The 26,972-nt window shown below is 41.2% G+C and overlaps 1 protein-coding gene across 2 annotated transcripts in view; it reads right to left on the bottom strand.

Moving 5' to 3' along the window:
• The window catches only part of ZNF366 (zinc finger protein 366), a 129,007-nt gene that overhangs the window by 49,220 nt on the left and 52,815 nt on the right, over window positions 1-26,972 (bottom strand). Inside the window, exons 4-5 of one of the 2 annotated variants that reach the window (XM_081054553.1) lie at window positions 26,618-26,898; window positions 22,652-22,790 (exon numbers count right to left, since the gene is read on the bottom strand). In XM_081054553.1, coding sequence (XP_080910679.1) covers window positions 22,652-22,679 — 28 coding nt within the window. In that variant the 5' untranslated portion in view covers window positions 22,680-22,790; window positions 26,618-26,898. Of the gene's footprint in view, window positions 1-17,622; window positions 17,814-22,651; window positions 22,791-26,617; window positions 26,899-26,972 lie in introns of those variants that run through there. The other variant, XM_081054554.1, reaches the window with a different exon arrangement.

Genomic DNA, 26,972 nt, shown 5'->3' with positions numbered 1-26,972 from the left:
ATGCACCTCATTTAGCCTCAAGGACACTTTAGTCCAGCACAGCATTTGGAGAGAAGGTACAGCATCATGTACGTAACATGCTTGTAGAATGCATCCACTGTAGGAGAGTGAAGAGTTCAAAAGATGAAGTTGGAAAACCTGGCTTTGAATCCCAGCTTCACCACCTACTAACTTTCCTAAGCATCTATTTTCTCAGCCATAATAACACTTTATTCATCAAATGTTTCTAGTTCTCCTTCTGGGAACATGGTTGGATTGCATTTCTGTATTCCCTTTATATGTAGAATATGGCCATGAGATTTGCTTTGGCCAACAGAATGTGAGCACAAGTGATATGTGTCATTTCCTTGTGGAATCTTTGAGAAATAGTCCATGATTCCACCTAATTTTCTTTTGCTCTGCCATAGCAACCTGAAACATTTCTAATAATAGCTGTTCTGTCAGCCTGGGGCCTAAAGTTAAGATGACCTAGGTCAAAGCTGCAAGTTAATCCATGTAATGAATATGTAATGGAAGTGAGATATAAATCCTTGTTTTCTTTTTTTCTTTTTTAATTTTTGAAACCGGGTCAATTTGGAGGTTGTTATTAAAGCATAACCTAGCCTATCCTGGCGAATACACTGCTTCATGGGTCTGGAGAAAAATTAAAATGAGACACTTAATAGGTATGTGCATGGACCATAGCAAGTGCTAAATAAATGTCAGTTCTTTCCTCCTTCACCAAATTTCTCTGCTTTGTGATCCTTCCCAGCCCTTCCTTATCAGCCCTGAGCTATGTTACTCTTCAGACAGTTTTTTTCAATGAAAGAAAAATGAAAATGGACTTTATTTTAAGACTTTTTAAAGTATTCCCTAATACCCTTTAAAAAATTAGAGAATCCTGAGTGGAGTAGAGTTGGGAATTCCCATGATGGGAAGAGAACTGGCTTTTGAAATTTACAAAAGAGAAAGGAGCTAAGGGTCTTATTAAAGTAATCAGCCAGAAAATAAAACCAATGAATTCTGAAGAGTTCTAACCACAGAGATTACTCCACCCCACAGCATTGTGCTGCTATCACGGAACTAGGATTGGGGCACAGATATCTCATGGGGATCCCGTTCCGACTCTCCTTTGGCAGGCTATCTGTCCCGGAAGGAGGTAAGGCCTTGTTCTCCTTAATACCAGCTTTTGTTTCAGGGAGAATGAAGATGGTCAGACCTCAAGCTTTTAGAGTTTACCTCACTGACAACTTAAGAGACCTTGCCCTTCAGCCACCTGATCCAGGCTGTAGCTTTATAAGTCTGGGAGGGGAAACCAACAGGACCACTGCTGCCGCTTTGGGTAAATCCTTAGAGTTAATCACTTAACTACTCATTCAATTAGACCATCAACCTAATACCTTTTTAGGGTATTTAATTTACTTTGGAGGGAAAAAGTTCCTACCTAAAATTACTCAAAGTGTAAATCCTACTTGATCAATTTAGAAGGCAGTCATTAGAGCTGTGTGTCTCCAAACTGTTGAAAATTTTGAGAAGAAGGGAAGGAAAGAGAAATGGAATATAAATGAGACAGAGCCTCCACCTTTGACATCACTTCAAATATGACAAGTTACTTAATCTCTGAGCTTCGATTTCCTCATATGGAAAATGGCAATAAAAATAGTTCCAGTCAAGATGGAGAAGTAGGTAAATGCTGCACTTATTTTCTCTCATGACAACGCCAATTAAAATTAAACTACAGAACGACCATCACTGAGAATCACTTGAAGTCTAGATGAGCCAAAGCCACACAACTATGAACATACAGAAGAAGCCACCTTGAGACAGGTAGGAGGGGCAGAGACATGAAATGGGTTCATCTCATACCCACTAGTGACCATTAAAAATATTGGCTGTAGAGGAGTCCCCTGGAAGAACAAGTGGTCCCAGCCCCATACCAGACTCCCCCAGCCCAGGGTTCTAGTGTCAGGGAAAGATGTCTTCATAACTTCTGATTGTGAAAAGCAGTGGAGATTGTGGCTGAGTGACATGGAAGACATCTGGAGTCTCAAACACTCCTCTTAAAGGAAACATGCATGGACTTACCGAAAGTCTCACTCATTCTGAGCTCCAGCACTGAGGCAGTGGTTCGAAAGGTGCCAGGGACATACAGGGAGAAATTGCAGCAGGGTCCCTCCCAGGAGGCCCCAAGGCTGCACACCTGGTGGCTAGCTTTGAACCAAGTTGAAGCATCAGCCAGCTGCCTCCAAGGATGACACACCCAAAGGGCAGACTGGGCAGGCACCAGAACCCAGCTAAAGCAAACTCTTCTCTCTAAGGTCAGCCCTTGCACCACAGCTCCTCCACTGTAGTCACAGCCAGTCCTCACAACCAATCTGCCTGGGGGCCAATCCTTTCCATGCTGTGCAAACAGAAACCAAGGCTCAACTACAACAGGAGGACACACACCTCCCATACAAGGGACACATCTGGAGCACTTGGCTCTGGTGATAAGGGAGACTGCACCACTGGATACCACAGGACACCTACTCCATAAGGACACTTTACTAAGAGTGGGAGGCATAGCAGCCCTACCTAACACATAGAAACAAACACAGGGAGGAAGCCAAAGTGGGAAGACAAAAAAACATTTCCCAAATAAAAGAACAGAACAAAGCTCCAGAAAAAGAACTAAACAAAATGGAGACAAGCAATCTACCAGATGCAGAGTTCCAAACACATTATTAGGATGCTCAATGATCACAGGGAGAACTTCAACAAAGAGACTGGAAACATAAACATGGAGATAGAAAACATAAAAAAGAACCAGTCATAAATAAAGAATACAATAGCTAAAATGAAGAATACATTAGAGGGAATCAACAGTTGATTAGATGAAGCAGAGGATCGAATCAGTGATGTGGTAGCAGAAGACACCCAATCAGAACAGCAAAAAATAAATAAATAAATCCCCCCAAATGAGGAGAGTTTAAGGGGACTCTGGGAAAACATGAAGCATACCAACATTCCCATTATAAGGGTACCAGAAGGAGAAGAGAGAAAGTAAGGAATTGAAAACCTATTGGAAGAACTAATGATGGAAAACTTCCCTAACCCGATGAAGGAAATATATATTCAAGCCCAGGAAGCACACTGAGTCCCAAACAAGATGAACTCAAAGAAGCCCACACCAAGACACATTATAATTAAAATGCCAAAGGCTAACGACAAAGAGAGACTCTTAAAAGCATTAAGAGAAAAACAGTTAGTTATTACAACGGGGTTCCCATAAGACTATCAGCTTATTTCTCAACAGAAACCTTGCAGGCCAGGAGGGTACAAAATATTCAAAGCGATGAAAAGCAAGGACCTGCAACCACGATTACCCAGCAAAGCTGTCATTTAGAATCAAAGGACAGATATAGATCTTCTCAGACTGGAAAAAGCTAAAGGACTTCATCACCACCAAACCAGCATTACAAGAAATATTAGAGGGACTTCTTTAAGAAAAAGAAAACAAAGAAGATAAAAAATATGAATAATAAAATGGCAATAACTACGTATCTATTAACAACTACTTTCAAAGTATGTGATCTGACAACTAAGTTCAGGAACTCATCCTAGAAAAAGTGCTACATACCTCATTGCTGAATATTACTATAGTCACTTTCGAGGGACTCCCCTTGGGAAGCTGTGCACTAACCCCAGCACCTGGTCCACCCTTCCAAGCAATTTTGGAACTCTTTTTCTGGAATAACCATCAGAACTGTTGTCATATTACCCTTGATGTCCTGAATGTCATCAAAATGTCTTCCTTTCAATATTTCCTTTATCTTCAGGTAAAGAAAGAAGTCGTTGGGGGCCAGATCAGGTGAGTGTAGGGGCGGGGTCGTCCAAAACAGTTTTTTGTTTACTGGCTAAAAACTCCCTCACGGTGTGGTGTGAGCTGGTACACTGCGATGCAAGAGCCATGAATTGTTGGTGAAAAGTTCAGTAGTCTAACTTTTTCACTCAGCCTTTTCAGCTGAGTGAAAAAGTTCAAATTCCAAATAGTAAACTTGGTTAACTGTTTGTCTAGTTGGTACAAATTCATAATAAATAATTCCTCTGATATCAAAAAAGTTTAGAAACATCATTTCAACAAGTTTGCGAACTTAAGTGTCAGACCTCGTAAAGGGATCAAATGCTCCTATCAAAAGATAGGGTGGTTGAATGGATAAGCAAAAAGACCCCTATATATGCTGCCTACAAGAGACTCACTTCAGATTGAAAGGCACACACAGGCTGAAAGTGAAGTGATGGGAAAAGATATTTCATGAAAATGGCAACAAAAACAAAAACAAAAAAAGTTGAGGTAGCCATACTTATACCAGACAAAACAGACTTTAAAACAAAGGCTATAACAAGAGACAAAGAAGGACCCAGTAATCCCACTACTGGGTATTTATCCAAAGTAACCCAAAACTCTGCTTCTAGGGGACATGTACATCCATATGTTCATTGCAGCATTGTTTACAATGGCCAATGTGTGGAGGCAGGCTAGGTGTCTGTCAATAGATGAATAGATAAAGAGTAGGTGGTACATATGTGCAATGGAATATTGCTCAGCCATGGGTTTTCCCCATCTGCAGCAACATGGATGGACCTGGAGGGTATCGTGCTGAATGGAGTATGTCAGATACAGAAAGCCAGATGCAATGTGATTTTGTTTATATGTGGAATGTAAAGAACAAAATAAATAAATAAAACAAAAAAAGCAATTGTGGTGCATTTATACAATGGAGTATTACTCCACCATAAAAAAGAATGAAATCTTACCATTTGCAACAACATGAATGGACCTAGAGGATATTATGCTAAGTGAAATAAGTCAGATTGAGAAAGACAAATACCATATGATCTCATTTATATGTGGAATCTAAAGAACAGAATAAATGAACAAACAAAACAGAAATAGACTCATAGACACAGAGAACAAGCTGATGGTTGCTAGATGGGAGGGGATTTGGGGGATAGGTGAGAAAGGTGAAGGGATTAGGAAGTACAATATCGTAGTCACAAAATAGCCACAGGGATGTGAAATACAGTATGGGGAATATAGTCAATAATGTTGTAAAAACTATGTATAGTATCAGGTGGGTACTAGACTTATAAGGGAGATAGATCACTTCATAGATTATATAAAAGCCTAATCACTGCACTGTACACCTGAAATTAATATAAAATAATATTGAATGTCAACTATAATTTTATATATATATACACACACACATATAGTCACAGGATGTAAAGTACAGCATAGGGAATATAGTCAATAGTATTATAATAGCTATGTTTGGTGTCAGATGAGTAATAGACTTGTTGGGGTTATCACTTTGTGAGGTTTGTAAATGTCTAATCACTATGTTGTTTTGTACACCTGAAGCTAATAATAAAAAATAAAAAATCATAAATTAAAAATTAAAAACAGCAATAAAAAATAATAACCCACCTTACAAGGTATTATGAAATTTCATAAAATAAGAAATGTAAAGCCCCTGATTCCAAAAAAAAAAAGAAAAGAAAAAAGGCATTCAACAAATAGTATGTATAACAGTATTTGGGCTTCCTAACAACCAGGGTAGAAGATAATCTCATGGCTGTAAAGAGGAAAGAGGAGATAGAAAAATAATAAGGTAAATCAATAATTCTCATTCCAAGCTCCTTGTTTTCCACTCCAGGCCCCTTCATCTGGACCTTTTGGGGAAGAATACCAGTAGTGGCTATAACTCTGAAAATGGCCTCAGAGAGCCCAGTTATATTGTACGCTGGCCAAACCATTGGGCTAGGGATAGGGAGCATTCTGGGTTAAACATATGGACAGGGACAAACTGGAGAGTACGCAGAGGCATGCAACCCACTGGTGAGGAGAGGTGAAACCATATCTTACTGAGACAGTTGAAGGCCCCTGGCATGTTATGAAGGAGGTGTGTTGGAGGCTTGGGGCATTGATAGCTTGTTTAAATACTTCAAAGAGTTAACACTTAGATGGACTGGATTTGTTTCCTGTGGTCCCAGTGGGCAGGAACAGGGCCAATAGATGGAGGTGACAAGGGAAGCATTCATTTCCATTCGGTATAACCATTAATTTACTGGAAACTTCTGGAGGGCTTAAACTGTATCTTATACACTTTAGTGTCTCTAGCATCAGCAAGGAGCCTCACCCACAGGGCACAGCCAAAGAGCAACAGCTGCTAGAATTATTACTGGTTGGTCTTAGAAAAAGCAGCCGATTCTGATCTCTTCATTGACCCTGCTGCCCGAGATCTTTGTGAAAACAACTATGTCAGGCAGCAGTGAAACTCAGTGCAGCCCATTTTTTAAAGTCTAGCAACAGGTTCTTTTCTACTACCTTCAACACCACACTTTGCAAGCACGGAAGGAAAAAGAGAGTTTCTATCAAGCTCAAAGGATTTTCATGTAAGAAAGCTAACAAACTATCTGGGGGATGTTCTGGAAGTGAAATTTTAAGCCAGACAAACATTAAGCCTGCCATGAATGGTCATTCTAACTTCCTTTGACCCTCTTATAACGGTGGTCCTCAGAATGTTGGTTTGTGGCAAGAAAGCATGGCTTTTTTCCACCTATCTAATGGTCTACTGTCTTGTTTCCTCTTAGAGTTTTTAATGAAGATTAAAACCTGTACTTGACTTCGGTTCCAAGCCCAAACTCTCTCTGCCTAATCCCTTAAATGTGTGTCTTGATGAAGCTAGCTAATAAAGTCGATAGACCTGTAAATTCTGCTGGGCCAGAAGATCTAGAAGCATCACCATCTCTCTAGCTTGAGTTCACCGAAGCGAATGCTCCCAAATGGAGCATCTGCATAAAGTCAGCTGCTCTGTCTGCCTGTGACTAGGGAAGTACAGGTGAGGAATTACATATTTAGAATTGCCCCTTATTCCTATTTCACATTTTCATTTATTCACTAATTGATTCCAAGAATGTCTATCAAGTCCTGACTATGTGTCAAAAACAGTGGCAAGTGGCACATAACACAACACCCAACAATATTTGCTGAGTGTTTCCTGTGCAACACGAATGTGTTAGAGACAGCACATGCATTAACTCCTGTGACTGTCACAGCGTCCCATGAGGTAGGTACTACTCTTTTCCCCATTTTGCCAATGAGGAATCGAGGGCAAATTGCCCAAGTTCACACAGGTAATAAAGGAAGCAACCAGAAGTTTTTTGGGAGATAGTTGTTAGATGAAGGAACAAAATAATGATGAATACGTCCAGATGCTTTCTAGACTTCTCTCAAATATACAAACTTACTATAGGTAGCAGTTTAAGAATGGAAAAGCTCATTGCCGCCAGAAGACCTAGATTATTCAAAGCACCTCCCATCAGTTTATTAGTGAACCCTGGCTTTGGTCTACTGCAGTGATTCCCCGGCTTCTCAGCATGACGACTCCCTTCATAAATTTTAAAAATAAACCCATTTTGCAAATCACCAGTAAGTTAGAAAAAAATACAAAATGGCCAAAAGCTATTATGAGTTTAGTAACATCTTTAAATTAATTTACATTTTATTAATTACTACATTATAACCAGATTGGAAAAGCAGAGGTACATATACTTTCAAAACACTATAGTCAGCATGTAAACACTGGGCACTTGACAACTAAATACAGATTCCTTGACTCCTTGCCATAACTCTGCCTCTCGGACACTCACAGAGCTGTTTATCTTCTCTGAGCCTGTTTCCTCATCTCTAAAGTAGGGATAATAAGAGCTTTTTTCCAGAGGCTCTCAGAGACAATTCACGTGAGACCAGCAAGAATTTGGAGGGCTCTTGTCCTAGACAGTACAAAAATGGTTAAAAAACACAGTCCCTGACAAATATTGTTCCTATGTAGTTTGGGAGAACAGACACACATGAAAGAATTCGTAGGCAGGGCAACCCACAAAACTAAACTCTGAATTTTGGAATCTAGAACCTGATTTCACAGTGTGTAAGGCAGGAAGTGCACACAAAAGGAGTTCACTACCACCTTACACAGGGGAATGCGATTCACTTTAAGAACTATTAAATATATACATATTTGGGGGAGGGCTGCTAACTATGGCTGAGATGCTTGAAGTTACGGGAACCCACAGGTAGCTGGTGTACATACACATTCCTTGCTGTACTGCACTGAGGCTGAAATTGGGAAAATGGACATGCACATATCACGGTGATAGAAGATTTTTGGTTTGAAGCTGCAATTCATATTTATTGAATGGCTACCATGGAGAGGAGGTTTACAATGGCCCTTATATTAATATTTAATGATACCTTGATCCAAATGTAGTTTAAGGCACATTTAGCATGCAAATTGAAACTTGCTGTTTAACTTAACTGGCTCACCCGCCTGCATAATGTCACAATCTTGCAATTTCACAGCCTACATTCATCAAATTTTCAGGATCTAATTGCCTCCAGGGGATGGAATCTTGGAAGTTTCCCTCAATGATACTGTCTTGAGGGCAGCAGAAATCACTCCAGTCTGTCTCTTTGAGTTGTTGGATTAAAAAAAAAAAAAAAAAGCCATTTCATCACCCCAGGACTCCCAGTTCCTAGTGTTAATGAGAGTCTACCGCTTGATAACGCATATGCCTCTTACCCCACTCCCACCCTCCAGGAAAGCTCCAGGGCCCATGAGCAGAAGGAGTTCAGATTAATAATTAAAAGAGCTAACATTTATTGACTATTACTATGAGGTAGGGATTGTGCTAAGCAATGACATGAATTATCACTCAATCCTCACAACAGACCTTAAGAGGGTGGCGCTATTTCACACCTGTCATGCAGATGAAGAAATTACAACAACCTGTGGTCACATCACTGGCAGACAAGAGGGTTGGGACTTGCTCTCAAGCAGCTGTCCTTAGGACATGGGCTGTAACCTCTCCTCTATACTGGCTTGCCACTCCCCCAAGCCTGGCTTTCTGGGCTGTCTTCTCACCGCGGTTCCCATCCATGTTTTACATGTTGCCAAGAGGATGGGGGAACCCAATAAAGTGAGAGGCAGCTGAGTGAGAAAGAACAAAGCCTTGGGTTGTAGCTGTATATGTGGCAGTTGACGACATGCTAGCAAGGAAAGGACAAGTATAAAGCAGACAGGTATGAGACAATCATCCTTAACTAAATTCTCAGAACACACAACTTAAAATCAGAAGTATCCTTAGAGATCAACCGTCTAACTCCTGCATTTTACAGAGGAGGAAATAGAGGCAAAGCCAATTGCCCATGATCACAGAGCTGGTGAGGGCTCAAAACTCCTCTCTCTGTCTGCCCTCTCTCTCAATAGTTATCTTTGATCAGGTACAAAAGGCCATGCAGCTGTTGAACTGTCCCAACATCATTAATTACATAATCCGACTTTCCCATCTGATATGCAATGCTATTTTTATTATAGTAAATTTCCATATGCATTTGGGTTCACTGATTTGCCATCTTTTTATGTGGCCTAAGCACACTCAAACCTCTACTCTCTGAATCCAAGTGTAGCCTTCCGTCCTGTATTACTTACATTCTCAAAATGACACACGGTAAGCAAATGAAGCACTTCATGAATTGTTTACAATAACACATCTCCTCTCACCTTCTACCCCACTACCATTAGTTAACAAAATTCAAACTCTTTTTAACATTGTTAAGAAAAATATAATTAGGAGAGTAAATCTTTTGGAATACAGGGAACTGAGAATCAGATACTACATTCTCAAGTCAAATAAACAACTTAGTGTTAATCCATGGTTTCCTTCCATAAGAGCCAATGATTTTGGATTGCTGTCTCTGTATGTGTATGGTGTGGTGTGTGTTTACATGTGTAAGGCAATTGTGCCATGTACAGAAGAGGTAGCATTTTATTAAGTAAAACAACACCCCCTTCACAGAAATCCATAATGGTTGAAGAGCAAATAAATTTGGCACTTTCTCCTGATCCTTCTGGGATAGGATTTGCTCATGGTTCAGTGGCCTTCCCAATTGTAAGAATTAAATATGTGATGCTGAAATTCCCCTCCAAGGAGGCTCAGAAGGAGCACAAAAGAGCCAAGGTCAGCCACGGTCAAGAGTGGGATGTCTGCGCCCTTAAAGGTTGTGAAGACACACCAAATGGGATTGCCTTCTGCAAAATGACATAGTATTGGGCTGCACCTTCTTTTCCAAACACTGGGCTCTCCACTCCTTCTCCAACATCTCCATTCCAACCTGGGGCCCAGGCAGCAACCAGGAGATAAGAGTCTCCATCCCTGGGGACCTTAATGGAGCCTGAGACAGGCGGCTGAGAAGGCATGTGACTGGGGTTCAGGAGGGCTGTGGGTGATGAGGGAGAAGACAGGAGGTGCTGACGTGCTTGCTGCACTACTGAATATCTCCTGAGGGTCAAGAAAGTTGATGCTCGAAATAGTTCCTTCTTGCCCAGCTCCCACAAAAGATACGGTAAGAGGCAGGATTCTGGATATACCTTGGAGTAACAGTGTAGACCTTTTTGCATGTCCCTCAAGCTGAGAGTTCAAGTTCTATAGTTCAGAAACCCCATCTTGATGGATTAAATATAGTGCTCTTTAGCACCTTAAAAGTGTTAAATATATGCATTTTTTAGGATAATGCTAGAAGACGTCCCTTTGTAGATTTTTTTTTTTTTTAACTAAAAAAGTCTATAGGAGTGGGGTTAGGGGAAGAAGCTCCACTATGCTTTGGGGAAAAAATTTGCCTGAACTGGAGATACAGCAAGAAACAAAGTGGTGGCGTATTGTGGTGGATGTTCATAAAACAGCACTGAAAATGTGGAGCTTTCCTCTCCCTGCACTTCCCGTGGAGGAAGGCCAGAGGGCCTGCACTAAGAGGGAGACGCCACCATCTCCATCCAGGCAGAGGCCCTGGTTTATCCAGGCTGAAGCAAACCAGAGGCTATTCCGGTCCTCTCCCTCACTCTCTTCCGGCCTTGCTTCCTTTCCCCACCCCTCCAACAATAGCCCCCTCTTGATTTCTGTTCCAAAAGAGAACGGTGAGTCCCCAATGCAAAGGAAACTCTAAAGATTCTTTCCACAGAGTTTTCTAACTGGGGAGAGTGAGGTGTGCTCTCTGGCATCTGCTCCTTGGCGGTGATGCTGGAGACCTCGAGCCCCCTCCTTTCTCCGGGAGAAAAATGCAAGGCAGGTAGCAGGGTTTCTTGTCCCCATTCTCAAGCATTCAAAGAAGAAGCTGGTAGAGTACCTCTTCTTCCTGGAAGCACTCTGAGATACTCTCTGTTAGTTTTAAATATTTTTTCAAAGTGCTGAAAAAGTTGAACATCTTTTTGGGGTGATGTCCCCAAAATACTTGTCACTGCCCGTGCTGGGCCTTTCTTACCCTTAGCCAGTAGTCTGTGGAATAAGCAGAGCCTTGGGCTCCTTCCCAGGTGTATAAAATCTGGGAAAAGGCCAAGGAATCCGTCCCAAATGTGATTCTGACATTTGGTGCTCAGAACACACTTGAAAAACGATATCGCGGACCATTCCTATCTGACATACTAGGATCCGTCGGGATGGGTCACTGGCTGGGTGAAACCACACAAATCACGCCTACTGTTGCTCCGAATAGGTTAGACCCGAGACTTGGTCAGTAAGACCACTGTCCAAGGGGGGGTTACATGGTCTTAAACAAGGTCAAAGTTAACCTTGTAACTCCTTGGAACAGGGACCTACATTCCAAAATCAGTGTGTACACAGCAGGTCAGAACCCTAAGGCACTGCTTCTCAAAACCGAATGCGCAACGAATCACATGGAGATTGTGTTACCTGCTGATTCTGACTCAGGAGGTAAAGGGTGGGGCATGAGATTCTAACAAATTCCTAAGTAATGCCAGGCGGTTGGTTCTTGGACTACATTTGAGGAGCATTGCCTTAAGGGATACTTAATTTTAAAAAAAAAATTATTCGTTACAGATGACACTTCCTTCTCAAGGAGAAACCTGGAAAAAGGCAACAGCAATTTGGTGACTTGGAGCAATTCACTTACTTCTAGCTCATCTGTTAAACAAGGTGGTGCCTTTCTTCCTGTCTAACATGGGGGTAATAAAGCACCTACTTGTTAGAAGGAGAGAATTAAGTGAAATAATGTTTGTAACGTTCTTAGCTGACCCCAAACTTGGCAATAACGGCTCCATAATGTTGCCATCGGTGGTGCTGGTGCTCTTGTGCTTATCTCATCCTTGTACTTAATATCAGTAGCTGTCCTAAAATGAGGTCAACGTGGGGCCATAACAGAGCAAAGGAAATAAGGAGAATGGGTCAGAATTGCCTTTGTGTGCCCTGGTCCTTGGCACGAAAAAGAGAGGCCTTTTCAATGTGCATAGAGAGAGATTTTTCCGTTTCTACCACAAATAACAGAAACCTTAGACCCCAATGTTGTTATTGTATCTATATTTATATTTACCACTTTAAATTTGCCAAATAAGTGCAAAACTGCCTCAATTCAGTATTTGTTCATTTTGGCTGACTCCATGGCCTAATTATATAAAGGAAAGGGTATTGTGCTCCACAAGGATATCACATTTCCCTCCCTGAATTCACCCCTTCGTGTTTCTGTAAACTCAGCCCAAGTGGCATCCCTTTAACTTGGATTTACAGCCTTGCCTATAAAAATCCAGGGCGCACTGAGCATTTCCTACAAGGCTGAATCCTGGCTCACAGCTCTTTTAGTCAAGGAAAAACAAATGACCATTCTCTCTCTAGCCAAAAACAATTGGCTAACCCAACATCTGCCCAGAAAACAAATGAAAAATAAAATGCAACCAACAGACTTTTCTGTGTATCTGATAAATGTTTATCTCCACGAGCAAGTGGAGGGGGTCCTAGCCAAGATGACACATTCATGCACGTGTAGCAGCCCCATGCACATAATGGTGGAACCAGTCATAATTCCAGTCAATTCAGATGGGGGACAAATATGTCAAGCTGGCAGTTTGGGATTGTGCAGACCCCAGAAAAGTTTGACTAACGTTTTTACTTTTTAACTGCTTCATGTGGCTTTATATAAAGATAGCATATTTCATTCTATAGCCCACTTATTTATTAAGTCATCTATTCAACAAATATTTATTGTGCATCTACCATATGCCACGTGCTATTCTAGGCTCTGGGCATACAGCAGTGCACACATGAAGTCCTCATGATTCTTACTTTCTAGTGAGATGATATATTACACATGACTTCTGATGAAGACATATTCTTTCATCTAAATGCCAAATGTTTCATCTAGATGTATTTGATATTTGGCTAGCTGCTTCTGAGAGTGCACATCAAAATATCTGTTGCCTCTCTGTTCCTGTCAGATGGAGACCTGTATCCATTGCTGCGCTACTTAATTAGCCATATAAACATATAAGGAAAAATGTCGAGTGATTTAGGTAGAAATGAAATCATGGAAATCAAAACTTTTTTTCTCTAAGTTACAGATTTTTCTTATAATTAAAGCAGATTTAACATGACTGTGAGTGCTAGTTTTTGAAACACCGTATCAATCTTTTGCCCTTCCATGTCACCATTAACTTAGGAACTGGGTCTAACTTCTAAAATAGGCTCAGCACAGCATACATTGTAAAAAGGGAAAAACAAAACAAAGCCATAAGAAAGTTAGGAGACTGACATTACCAATATCTTAAAATAATTAAAGTAAAAAAATTTAGTAGCTGTATTTTCCTTGACTAAAGAATGCATGCTCACTATAAGATACAATGTAGAAATGCATAAATCAAAAAGTGCTATTCATACAGAATTATGACATTTATAGAGCGAAGTAATAGTTATTTTTATGATTTATATATGGTTATAGAACATTGATCAGTCCCATCACATTGCTTGATTGGCTAGCATAACAAGATGACGGCTATCCATTTTAGAGAATCACAGGATGTCCACGTCAGAATCTTATAGATCATTTAGTGCAGTGGGCAGGGGAGGGGATGAGTATAAACAAGTTCTGACACACACGCACACACACACACACGCACACACACACACAGACACGCTACCATGAGAATCACTGATTTGGTACTTCCATCATTTTGTAGACGAGGACACTGAGGTCCAAACAAGTAAAGAAACCTGTCAATTGACACCTGTAAGGAGTGGCAGAGGTTGACCAGAGCAGAACATAAGTTCTGACTCCCAGTCTGGTCCTTGTCATACTGCCATATGCCAGATAGAAGATATTTTTTTTTTTTTGCACATAAGTGTAGAACAACCCAGCTTTAGTTTACTCTCTGAAGAAGGTTAAGTTCTCCAAACAAATCTCTATCGTATCAGAGCCTCTTATTCTAACCAAAAAATTTCACAGGTTTAGGTTATTGGTGGTGATTTTTGGATGTTGTTGCAGTTGTGTGTTTTGCTTTTCGAAAGTGAAGAGGGAAGTTTACGACTTAAGTTAAAGTATCATTATTATTTGACAAATTAATCAGCATGTATATTTTAAAGTTTAGAGTGAGAGAAAAATAGCAGTTGATCAACACCCCCAGCCACATGCACACACACATACACAAAATGGTGAAATGGTATCTATTTATCCATGTGAAGGTAAGTAGCTCGCTACTAAAATGTTTGAGAGGGATCTCCACACACGCTTAGCCCTCAATGGGGATAGAACATGTCACTTCAAGTCCTTTACTCTCTGGCTGAGTCATGGAACTGCCACGATGGTCTCCAACAAAAGTGTTGCTAGCCCTTCATGGCCAGGGAAAAGGTCACCAATGACACGGAGCTCAAGAGCTTGGGGAAGTGGGTTAGAGGGAGAATGAAACATCTACAATATACTTGCAGTCTCTTCAAATATTCATCTAAGTTGAAAAATTTATCCCAAGGTAAACTTTCCCCTGCATGGAACTCTATTAAACATAAATGGCATTTTAATGAGGCTAAATCTGGCATTTCTGCCATTAGCAGAGATGAACATAAAAACATTAATCTCTGCCTTCCTTTATTTGATAAGAATTTAGGGTTCAGGCTATCTTCACTTAATGTGCGCCCAACTCTAAAGCTATAAGGAAAAGTTTTTGTTCTGATACACCCTTGGTATATACACCCTGATAAAAAATAACGACACAAATTATAGGAGAGGTATTCTATTCTCTACATTCCAAAAATACAATACCCTTAAGTATTAATATATGACTCTTAAAAATTACAACTGACATTGATGAACTCCTACTATTTGCTATACATTGTGTTAACTGCACAACATAAATAATCTTATTTAATCCTTGCACAACTCTATTATGTTGATGTAATTTTACATTTGGGGAAACTGAGGCTTAGAGAGATTAATTACCTGGCCTAAGGTCCACAGTCAGTAAGTGACAAAACTGGAATTCAAACTCAACATTGTATAACAACAAAGCCTGCACTTTTGATGCCCCGCTTCCTCTAATTAGAGTCATATCCCAGCACACAGACCTATAGGATACGTCCTAACATAACATTTGTAAGACAAATGTGTAACTTAGTTACAAGATACGTACAGCTTTGGCACAAATTAATTAATAAAAATCTCTGTGTGTCAAATTCTGGATCATTCCAAGCTGGAGTTCCCCTAATGATACCACAAAAGAGCCTCTGATGACCCCAGAGAAGAATCACACGCTCGAAGTTTCCATAAATGCCAACTCACTCCTCGGAATTGAGTGAAGACAGATTGGTACCAACCAGACTAAGCCAGTCAATGGCTTTTTTCTTTAGGTAGCTGAAAGTGTTTTCTCCCATCAAATATTCTCAAGGCAATGACTTAACAACTCAAATGGAAATACTGAATAGATATCTTTTCTTTTAAAGGAAAGAACATGTCCCGAGCTCCTTAATCTTAGGCAACAGTGAAGCCTCACGTCAGAAGTGGGGCTGCTCTGTGAGTTGTGGGCATACCCATCTTTTGCCTTACTCATCTTTAGTCAGTGTGACTCTGCTGGTGGTGGTTTTTGGTGTTTTTTTTTTAATATTGTGTTGCATCTATGTTTTTATCCAATAATCCAAACGAGAAAGCATTCTGTGATGTTGTTTTAATTGAGCACAAAATTAAATACATTATCAAGGAAAAATGAAACTGAAAGAAGCAAATCAAGATCGCAGCTCTGAGTTTTCACTAGGGTCACAATTGCTGATAAAAGATGCAAAATACCCAATTCGATCAGTTCCTCCTACCTTTGACCTGAAGATTTATGAAATGGGGTGACTAGGGTATATGTGGCTGGGGAGCCGGAAAGCACTTTCAACTCTTATTAGAATGATTTTGTATCCTCAAGCAGTAAAACGCTAATCACGTCTCTTTTACATTGCTCATTTTCTAGTGCTCCGAAGGAAAGTCTCTTGAAAAAAGAAGAAAAAAGAAGTCTGACTAATGGAACAAAACCTACATAATAGTCCAGTTCTATAATATTTTCTCACTCTTTTAAGATGATGGCTCGGTTTTGAATAAAGATTAATTACTTGATTGTGGTTACTGCATAGACTGGTCAAATTAATTTATAAATGAGAGGCTAGTTATTTTTGTTACACTCTTCACATCCCAGGTGACTTCAATCAGTAAATTTCATAGAAATGAATATTAAAAAACTGTATGGTCTTTGTCTTTCACCCATTCGATACCTCTTTGAATTAAATGATTAATATTAGCAAATAAATATACACAGTCTTTCTGAGGGACCTCTCTGGCCTATTTTTGATAGTGTGATCTTGGCTCCCTCATGGCTTTCCATGATGAGTTCTTGATAACAATATCCTTTCTGACAAATTTAACTGAAGCAATTAAACTTTAAAACACAGAGTTGTGTGTATAAGCTTGACTAGTTTGCTGTGTCCTATTTGGTGCTTGCGAAACCTGATTCTGGGTGAATATTTTTCAGTTATATGTATAGCTTAGTTTTTTATTCCTACTGACAAAAGCAATCAATCTCAATCCTCCTATTCCAGTTGTGTGTTGTTTTCCAAAACTAAAGCCATATGCCCCCAAATCTTTGCCTTATTTTGTGTGCAGATGACATCTTCCATTGACAGTGGATTATAAATTTACACTCAACCCACATGTGGAGCCTGAACACATAAGCAACCCCCCCACACACACACACAAACTACAATTCCAAGTGACATTCCCTTCTTTTCCCCCTCCTACCTCAGTGATGCAGAATAACAGTTATAAATTAACATTTCCTCTTGAGGGGTACTGAGTGGAAAGAAAAGAACAAGAGAAGGGCACCTTAATCTCGACAACAGGTAACCAAAGCTGCGGAGCAAAACGCAATTCTTAGTGGACACCCTGATAAGGTTCCCAAGACAGCACTGAGGAAGAGCTGAATTCGCCAATGAGACACATCACACACTTTAGTGGCTCCTGGTTAAGCCAGCTGTTATCTATGACATTCAGATTTAACACAATATCCTCCTTAACTCCAATGCAATTCTATTTCTAGTTCTGCAAGCCTCAGCTCTGCAAAATCATAAGTATTCTCTTTTTTTAAAAAAAGTATAAGCTTAAATTCTGGGTCCTCCATCAGTCATACCCTTTGATTAAGGATTATACCCAGTTAGGCACTTTCTGTTGAAGATGCCCAGGGCAGTATCCATCCCAGGGACATTGAAATGGAAGTAGAAACAATTGCATGAGTAACTTACCAGCTCCTGAGTCTGAGTGGCTGCAGCAGCCCCACTGCTTTACCTGATCCCTTGCTCTCTGTCTGTCTCCCTCTCTCCCTCCTTCTCTTGTGTACAGATTGCAGGGAACTTAAGGAACTCGCAGGGACAGTGTTTCAGATGACTTAAGAAAGAGAACAGGAACAATACTTCGTTCTCTTTTTTTCTCAGATGAGTACCTTCGGGAAGAAGGAAGGAAGGGAGGGGAGAGAGAGGAAGTCAACAACCCTTTGCTTTCCTGAAAAAAAATAAGGAAACAGAAGATAGACATCTCATTTTCTCTTAAACAAAATGTTGGAAGGGGCAAAAAAAAAAAAAAAAAAATCTTTGAAAAAAGGAATTCCTCAAAAATGCTCTCTGCCCTGGGAGCTTTAACGAGATGAAAAGCCTTACTGGCCTGGCCTGTCCAAACAAATGGTGTTCCAGAAAGACAGGCTCTCCTGAGCTTGCAGTCTCTAGTATCTGGTTTGCAGAACTGACACAGCCAAAAGGGAACAAATCAGTTGTATCGACTCTGAGCAAAGGCAAGTTTGGTCTGTTGTGCTAACTGAGGCAAACCTACGGCCTGTAAGAGTAGAAGACGGCCAGTCAGCCAGGACGCTTGGCTCTTTCTAGGCCTTTGGAAATCCCAGCACTGCTACAATTCTTCAGCTTGACTTTACATCCTTAGATTTCTTCCAGGATCAAAGAGCACATTTATGCACTGCTCACTGAGCTTTATGCCATGGACCAAACCAAGCTTCCCTCTTTGCAGAGGATAAAAAAAATTTAAAAAGCAACTTACTACACTGCTGCTGAACATAGTTTTCTCAGAAGTGTTGTATCTATTGTCCGATCTTTTACATCCCTAATGCTTCTTGGAATGACAACATACTGTTAAGCATCATAAGTCTCAGATCAGTAGGCCACAATTTTTAAAAAGGGATGAGGAGGCTGAATATTAGGAGAGAGAAAATGCAGGGCCTATCCTTTACCAAGTTAGGGGTGCTTGGGAGTTCAATGGGCAGGCATGAGTTCCATTTAGGGTTACGTACTTAGGAATAAGCTTGGCTTAAAATTCTCTGGTTTGTGTTGTGCGTCTTGTGCCTTTCATTCATCTGGTTAAGACCATTTTCACCACGAACAGGAACCAGCAGTTGTGTGGGCCTTTGTGGAAGCAAAAGACAAAGCAGTTTTAAGGTAGTTCCTATTTCATTCAATGGTTAAAAAAGGGGGAGGGGGTTGGTGGTGGAGGTTTATACCTAACCACAAAAGTAATTAAAGTAATGTCAGGGAAAGCCATTCTGATTAAGTCTCTCTGTAACACTGTTATTGGTTGTATGGCCTATAAGATTATTCTTTAATCCCAACAGTTTTCTTCTGCCATTATTATCCTCTATCTATCTATCTATCTATCTATCTATCTATCTATCTATCTATCTATCATCTATCTATCTATCCATCATCATCATCATCATCATCATCATCTATCTCTCATATGTGTATCAGAGAGAACATAAGATACTGTGATTCGGTAGGTTTGCAAGACCCAGGACAGAGACTTACTCTCCGCATTCCCCATGGCACCAATACTGACACAACACATGGGTTTCTGGCATGGGTGACCCAACCCCATCTACAGAGGACAAAACTGATGCCCAGAGAAGAAAGAGTCTGTACTGTTTGCCCAAGCTCACACACCTCAGCGGCAAAAACCAAAGTGTTCATCTATCTCCCGGTTCAGCTCTAGGGCTCTTTGCCCTCTGCTGGCCTTCCTCTACATCCTGCCGCTGTAGAAATGGGAAGGAAGATGAAAATGAAAATCTAAGAAAGAAAAAGAAGAGCATGAGAGAATGCAGTGGGGAAGGAACAGAAAGTGACTCTTTTAAAGAAGTAGCAACTGTAAGGCAACCCTTTAAGTAATTGTGAGGGCAGTGAAGCAAATTCAGGTAAATTCTGCTGAAATGTACCATAAAAAGTGGAAGTAGGTGGGAGTGGGGGGAGGGTATGGAAGGAGAAGGAGGGAAAGGCTGCCCTAGGTTCTGTGGCATCTCCAGCAGAGGCAATGAGGGGCTATGAAGGAACAAACACACTCGGGCTACAAAATCCTGCCAGGCCTGAAAAGTCTCTGCACACCTGGAGAATCAGTGACAGCCACACGCAGCCCTTTCCATGTTTTTATTCCTCATGCAGCCTCAGGGCAAGGCCAGGCTGAGCCCCAGGAGCCCAGTCAGATTCCAGAGGATTTCCCTTTTAAGTCTGCAGAATGTGGGGACTGTCACGTTGAGGCGTGTTGTTTTCTCCCAGCCAGCTGACCCGCCCAGAGACAGTCTGGACAGGGACATGTGCCATCTGAATTGTGCAGCTGATGTAATGGAGTGGCGTCTGGTCGGGATCTGGCGACATCACCTCTGGAAACACTGCACGGCGATTTCTCTTGTTTTCAGAATACTACTGGGAAGCAGCATGGGTCGTAGAATGTCAGCCACAGTTTTTCAAAAGGGGTTCTCAATGCTGCCTGTGCCAAGCTGTTCCATTCATACAGCTCACTGTAAACAGGCTTCTCCTTCTTTCCCTGCTCTGCCAATCACATGAAAAGTCATCCTCTAATACTTGTCAAATCACCCACTAGGTGTCTGGAGCTAAAATGCACAAGTCCCTCCAATGAGGTTTCCCAGGAGAGATTTCTCATCAGGTCGCTCACGCTGGTGAAGCTTACTCTCCAGCTATCTCATGGCTTATTCAGATTCTGACTGAAAGTGAAGGGAATGGATGTTTGTACTGCAGACAACTGAGGAAACGCATGTGTGGAAGTGGAATATAGCCATGCCTCTGACCCAGCAGGTGAGCTACACCATGCATTGGCTATTAGAGGTCGTTTGAGTAGAGAGAGAGCGCTGTAACACTCTGGGACAAGGAGAAAAACCAAGGTTAAAATTTAGTGAAACCAAAACAGTGATCCAAGACTCAGAACCAAAGAAATATAAGCTCTACTCAAAATGGCTTCCCACTTCTGAAGCATCCTAACTGGTACTCCTCCAGCTTGCGATTATCCAGAAATCTAGGGCCATCTGTTCACCCAGGACTAACTTGAACCCTGATCATGGAGAGTAATAGAGTGAATGATGGATTGAAATACAGCATATGTTCAGAACAGTGTATACAAAATAAGTGTACACATCAGTGGACTTTCACAAAATGAACACATCTGAGTAACAGAAACAAAAAACAAAAAACACAGAAGACCTGTGACCCTCTAGCTACTACTTCCCCTAAAGAATCACAGGGTCCTAACTCCCACACCTGACCTAAACACATGTTACCTGGTTTGGATTTATATAACACGTGGAACAGGGTTGTACTTTTTGTTTTGGGTTTCTTTGTCTCAGTATTATATTTGCGAAATTCACCTCTATTGTTGAATGTAGTTGTGGTTCATTCACTCTTGTTGCTGGAGAGTATTTTATTCTGTGACTATTCCACAATTTATGTATCCACTCTACTGAAGATGGACATTTGGGTTGTTTCTAGTTCAGGGTCATTTCTAATGGGCTGCCAGGAATATTCCTGTTCCTGCCAGATATCTTTTTAAAAGTCCAATGCAGGATTCACTTCTCTCCAGAAAGATTGTCCACTCCAGTGATTCATAACCTTTTTGTTTGATTTCCTTCAGCAACAATTTCCTCTTACATGGGATGCATGGTATACATGAATTTTTAAAAATTCAAATGGATTCTGTTTGAGGACACGGTGATGCCCTTGGAGATACTGGCAGAGTTCCTGGGGAGCTTTGGAAGGAGGTGGGAGCCACTGTTCTCACTTCCTGCTGCCACCTGGAGATGCTAGTTCCTCAGGGGTGCTGTGAGCCACAGCCATCAGCTCTCCATCCCCCTTCCAGATTCTGTGGAAAGCAGGTCTCTTCTCCCTCCTCTGGGCTTCTCATGGACAGGCTGAGTTTCATTATATTAATGTGCAGAAGAGAGGGCCAAGCCTCGGGCCTGAAACTGCTTTGACACTTCCTTTGTTTCTTTGATTTATTCTCTTTGTCTTGCCAAACCCCAATATCCTCCAAGTCTAAACTCTCAAAATGTGAGAACATTCATTTCTTTCTTTCTTTTTGGCTTTTTTTTTTTAGCATAAAAAGTGGACATGAAGGATTCATTTAAACAAGTTATTGAAGAAAGTCTCTTTTATGCATCTAGTTTCCTCATTTGACAATTGGGGATGACAACAATATACTATTAGGAGTAAAGAAGAATACGGAGAAGAATCGCTAACATCTTTCATATACTTAGCATGTGGCAGACACTCTTCTAAATATGCTGGGATTCTGGACATGTCAGTACCTAGAGAGGTCATGGGAAGATACAGTCTGAGGGCTAGCTGATATGATGTAGTGCAAGAGTCTGGTGGAGAATGAACACAGGCAGTTCCTGGCACACAAACAGCTGGCTTATGAAAATTCCTACTTTTGAATGGCCACCCCTTCCCCCATGGCCCCAGCCCCTCCAGTTTCCAGAGCCTCTAAAGCTGAGTACCTCCCTGCCTTTGTCCCAGCCCGGCATCCCGATCTGCTTGCCTTGCTGTCACTGTCCTAAGGTGTATCCCTACGCCTAAATTTCTTAACTTTCACCCAGCAGGGTTCATTTACCTTATCACATACCCAGTGCTATTACTGAAAAGCTAGGGACATCTTCAAAGCTGGCCCAGGAGTAATGAGTTTGAGAGATGCAGTAGAACTTGGTGTTTGAACTACTAAGGTTGAAGACAGTGTACTCTAGGCATTCCATGTTAGAACCCAGGCAGAAGTTTCCTAAGAGAAGTCTGTTATATGTGGTAAATTGGTAGTGTTATGATTGAGTTAAGGCCAGTATGAGTTCTAAGAACTGGCCTGTGGACTCAATCACTGAGGAACATGTGGATTCTACAGGAAAATGCATTCTGAGCTCCAAATATCTGATACAAGCAAATAAGCATTTTTAAGTTGGAAAATGGCAGTAGTTGTATTAAAAAGCAACTGTGGGTTTATTACCAGGCCAGAAGTGAGCAAGCGTTCTCATCCAGTATTCTCTTTCATAGTTCAGTAGAGCTCATCTTTTCACAGCCTTCCTTCAGAGTGGCCTTTTCTTCTACTTACAGGTTCTCTCCAAGCATCCTAAGATCATATGTGTCTGTGGCACAAAACGGACAAGAAACAACTTTATTTTATACTTAAAATTAAATATGATTAGTGGTCCCCCTCCTTGATAAACCTGGCTAAGTGTTCTATGGCTTTATTGTTCATGGCTCTCACCTCCCTCCTTAGGTTCTACCAGACCCAGGACTTCCAGGGTCCAAGGAAAATAGCCTGGAGTCTTGATCCATGTGGGTTGACCCATGGGCCCTAGACATGGCTGGTTCTGCTCTTGGCTCTACCCCTCCCCACCCACCTTCCCCCTCCCAGTGCCAAGTTCTGTCATAGGAATCCATCAAATCACCCAAGACCATACTGACTGATGCCCAGATCTCTACAGTTAGCCTTGTCATCTCTATAGCCCTACATATGTGAGATCCAAGGTTGCTGCTACTCTCGGGCAACCCAGGACATGTCTCATTTCCTGATCTTTTGACATACAACTCACACTGGGGCTCAGGCCTTTCTCTTCCTCAACCACATTGCCACACCTTTCCATCTCTTTACACGTGGACCAAGCAGGTAACACAAATCAGTGTTCCATGTGTGATACAAGAGGATGTGGTGGAGAGCATGGCAAACTGAAGAGTCTGTGTCCCATTTAATGTGGTTTGTGATCATGTGAGAACATAGGCCATGTGACTGGATCATCTTAGTTTAAAAAATAAGACAGAAATCTGGATTTTTATGTGGAATTTCTTGATTTTAAAATATTAGAATAAAAAAAGACTTTTTAAAAGATATTAAGGAATTATTATTAATTTGAGGTGGGTAGGATAATGGCATGGTGGCTTTGTTTTTAAAACATATAGTGCACTATTATCAGGTGAAATGTGATTTGTTTTAAGATTCTACAAGAAAAAATAAATTTTACATGCAAAGGAAACATAAGCTTGACGTTTTTAAAATATGTCTACATCTTTTAAATTCTTTGATATTCTTCTCTTTGAGAGATAGAGCCCAATTCCCCACCCCTTGAAACCTAATCACTTAGACTTAGTGATTTGTTGCTAAAAGCAGAATAAAGTAGAAGTGATGGGGAGTGGCTGAGGAGACCAGGTCACAAAAGGCTTTGAGGTTTCCTCCTCGAGCACTCTCTCCAATGGCTTGCTCTGGGGAAAATTAGCTGCCATGGCATGAGGAGACTTAAGTAACCTATAGAAAGGGCCACATGGAGAGAAACTAAGGTCTTCTATAACAGCCTTGTGAGTGCACCATCTTGGCAATAAATCATCTAGCTCGGTCAGGCCTTCAGACGACTGCAGGCCCAGCCACATTCTAACGGCAACCTCAGGAGAGACCGTGAACCAAACCATCTCACTAAGCTGTTCCTGAATTCCTGACTCCCAGAAACTGTGAGATAATAAATTTTGGGTTTATTTTCTTAAGCCACTAGGTTTTGGGGTAATTTGTTATAGTCCAAAGATAATTAATACTGGGGTAGGTGCTAATTTACAATTTTTGACCTTAACTTTTCAAATCACAAAACCCAGGTGGTAATAGTTGCTGGTAGCAATCACGGTTTGACCCTGAAACTCAACAAGGCTGCTAACTGCTACATCTGCTTCCACACCAACACCATACAAAGGGGGTCACCTTTAGAGTGTTCCCACACCTATCCTCTCCTACATGGAATACCTGAGAGGAGAATGTACTAGTGACCTCTGGCATGGATATAACCGACTATGAGCTCAGCTCATCACCTATATTATCAATTTGTTTCTTATTGTTCTCCCACATTTGTCAGTGAGTGAAGGTGATGCTATCTGGGGCAAGTTTTCTTTGTAGGTATCTTTTCTTGATAGATTTTAAATGGTCAGAGGTCAGAAGATGAGTAGTTGATTTACTTTATGTGGTGGTAAAATCTTCTTGGCGTTGTATTTGATGAGTAATCCACTAAAATCTACATATTGGAAAGATACTGGTATTTAAAAGAAAAAAATTAACAAAAACCTTTCATCAAAAAATAATCTAATCTTACTTAGAAACTAATACAGACAACAGAATGTATGTTTCACAGGAACCCAGACTTTGCTGGTTCGTTGCTGTATCTCCTATGTCTGGAAGTCTCCTAGCACGCGGGAGTTGCTCAACAGACATTTGTGGAATGAATTAATGAGTGACTGACTGGATGAATAAAACCAAAGAGAAGAGGCTCTGTCATGCGGGGTCTCAGCTCCCACTCCCCGCACAAGAACGCAGGACATGGTGAGGCCAAAAAGGAACACCCACGGAGCTATAGATAGGGGAGTCATACCACTATATTCTCGCTGGCGGCCGGGCGTGACACAGGAAGTAGGATCAACAGGACCCGCAATCCACAATAGACTTGCTAACCACACTTGCTAGCAGCACTCCGTCATTCGCTTCTCTGCCAACCCCCTTGCCACCGTGGCCACGGCAGTTATATTCGTGGCTAATGGCTAACTGGTTAAAGCTGATGGCCAACTAGTTACAGCTGACGGCCATCTGATTACAGCTGATGGTCATCTAATAACTGAACCAGCACCTTTCTACGTGAGGCCAAGAGCCTGGAAACTGCTCTCTGGGACGCCATCCCCACAGGCTCCTTTGGAGAAGGAGGGTGAAGTTATCACCCACTGGGCATTTTCCTTTCCCTTCCCTTCCCCCATGCACTCTCAAATGTCATCATCTCTGAGGTATCTTAGAGGAGGCTAAGACTCCTTGAGAAACAGTTTTAAATGTAAGGAACAGCCTAGTACCCACATGGCACAATAGTTATTACCATATTATTGACTATATTCCCTATGCTTTACATCCCCATGACTATTTTATAACTACCAATTTGTACTTCTTACTCCCTTCACCTTTTTTACTCTGCTCCCAACCCCCTCCCATCTATCACCCAAATAAATCTAGTACCCATCTGACACCGTACATAATTTATTACAATATTATTGACTGTGTTCCTTATGCTATACCCTACATCCCCATGACTACTTTGTAACAACTAATTTGTACTTCTTAATCCCTTCCCTTTTTTCACCTATTTCCCAAGTCCCCTACCATCTGGCAACCATCAAAATGTTCTCTGTAACTATGAGTTTGTTTCTGATTTGTTTATTTTCTTTAGATTCCACATTTAAGCGAAATCATAATGCATCTGTCTTTTTCTGTCAAAGATACTCCACTCAGCACAATACTCTAGGTCCATCCACGCCACCACAGAGGGCAAGAACACATTCCCTTCCACAGTCGAGCAATATTCCAGTATATAGATGTACCATTTCCTCTTTATCCGTTCTTCCATCGATGGACACCCAGGCTGCCTCCACACCTTGGCCATTGTGAACAAGGCTGCAATGAACATATGGGTGCACACGTCTGCTCGAAGTAGTCAGGGGGATCACTTTTTAAACTATATAAATGTCTAACTACTATGCTATACACCTGAAATTCATATAAAATAATATTGAATGTCAACTGTAAAAATTTAAAAGGGGGGAGGTGAAGGGAAATAAGAGGTTCAAGCTTCCAGGTATGAAACAAATAAGCCACGGGATGTATTTATCACGGGATGTAATGTACAGCGTGGGGAATATAGTCAATAATATTGTGATAACGCGGTACGGTATCAGATGGTTCCTGGACTAATCATGGTGGTCACGTCTTTGGGTATATAAATGTTAAATTACAGTGTACCCCTGAAACTAATATAATATTGTACGTTAGCTATATTTAATAAAAATCTCAAAACCAACCAACCAACTAATAAAGAAAGAAAGAAAGAAAGAAATGTGAGGACCAGGAAGACCCCTTTGGGACGAGGCGCGAGCAGACCCGGCCCCCTGTCCTTCCACTTACTGGCCATTAGGCCTGGTAGCAGGCTTCACAGCTCTTCTTCACTGCTGTTTTCTTCTTCTGCGAAATGATAGAAGCTTCCAGCCTTAATTCCAGAAGTGTCATGAGCTGTCCAGGCTTCTGCTTCTTTTAATATTCACCCAAAGGAGGCAAGTCGCCATTTGCGAGGCACTTTGAAGCTGACAAACCAGAGGCTTCAGAGCGATGCGACCTGAGGCGCACAGCTTGGCAAATGACCTGATGTGACTGATGTTCAAAGCAGCTGTCCGTGAATAGAAGGCGGCCTGCACAAAGGAGCCAGCCAAAAATAATGAGGGAGGTGAAAAGAAATAACAAAAAGAAGAAAGAAAGAAAAGCC

The sequence above is a fragment of the Rhinolophus hipposideros genome, assembly GCF_964194185.1.
Source record: "Rhinolophus hipposideros genome assembly, chromosome: 7".
Lineage (NCBI taxonomy): Eukaryota > Metazoa > Chordata > Mammalia > Chiroptera > Rhinolophidae > Rhinolophus > Rhinolophus hipposideros.
Note: the sequence above shows the minus strand (reverse complement) of the source record. Positions and strands in the feature narration are given on the sequence as shown.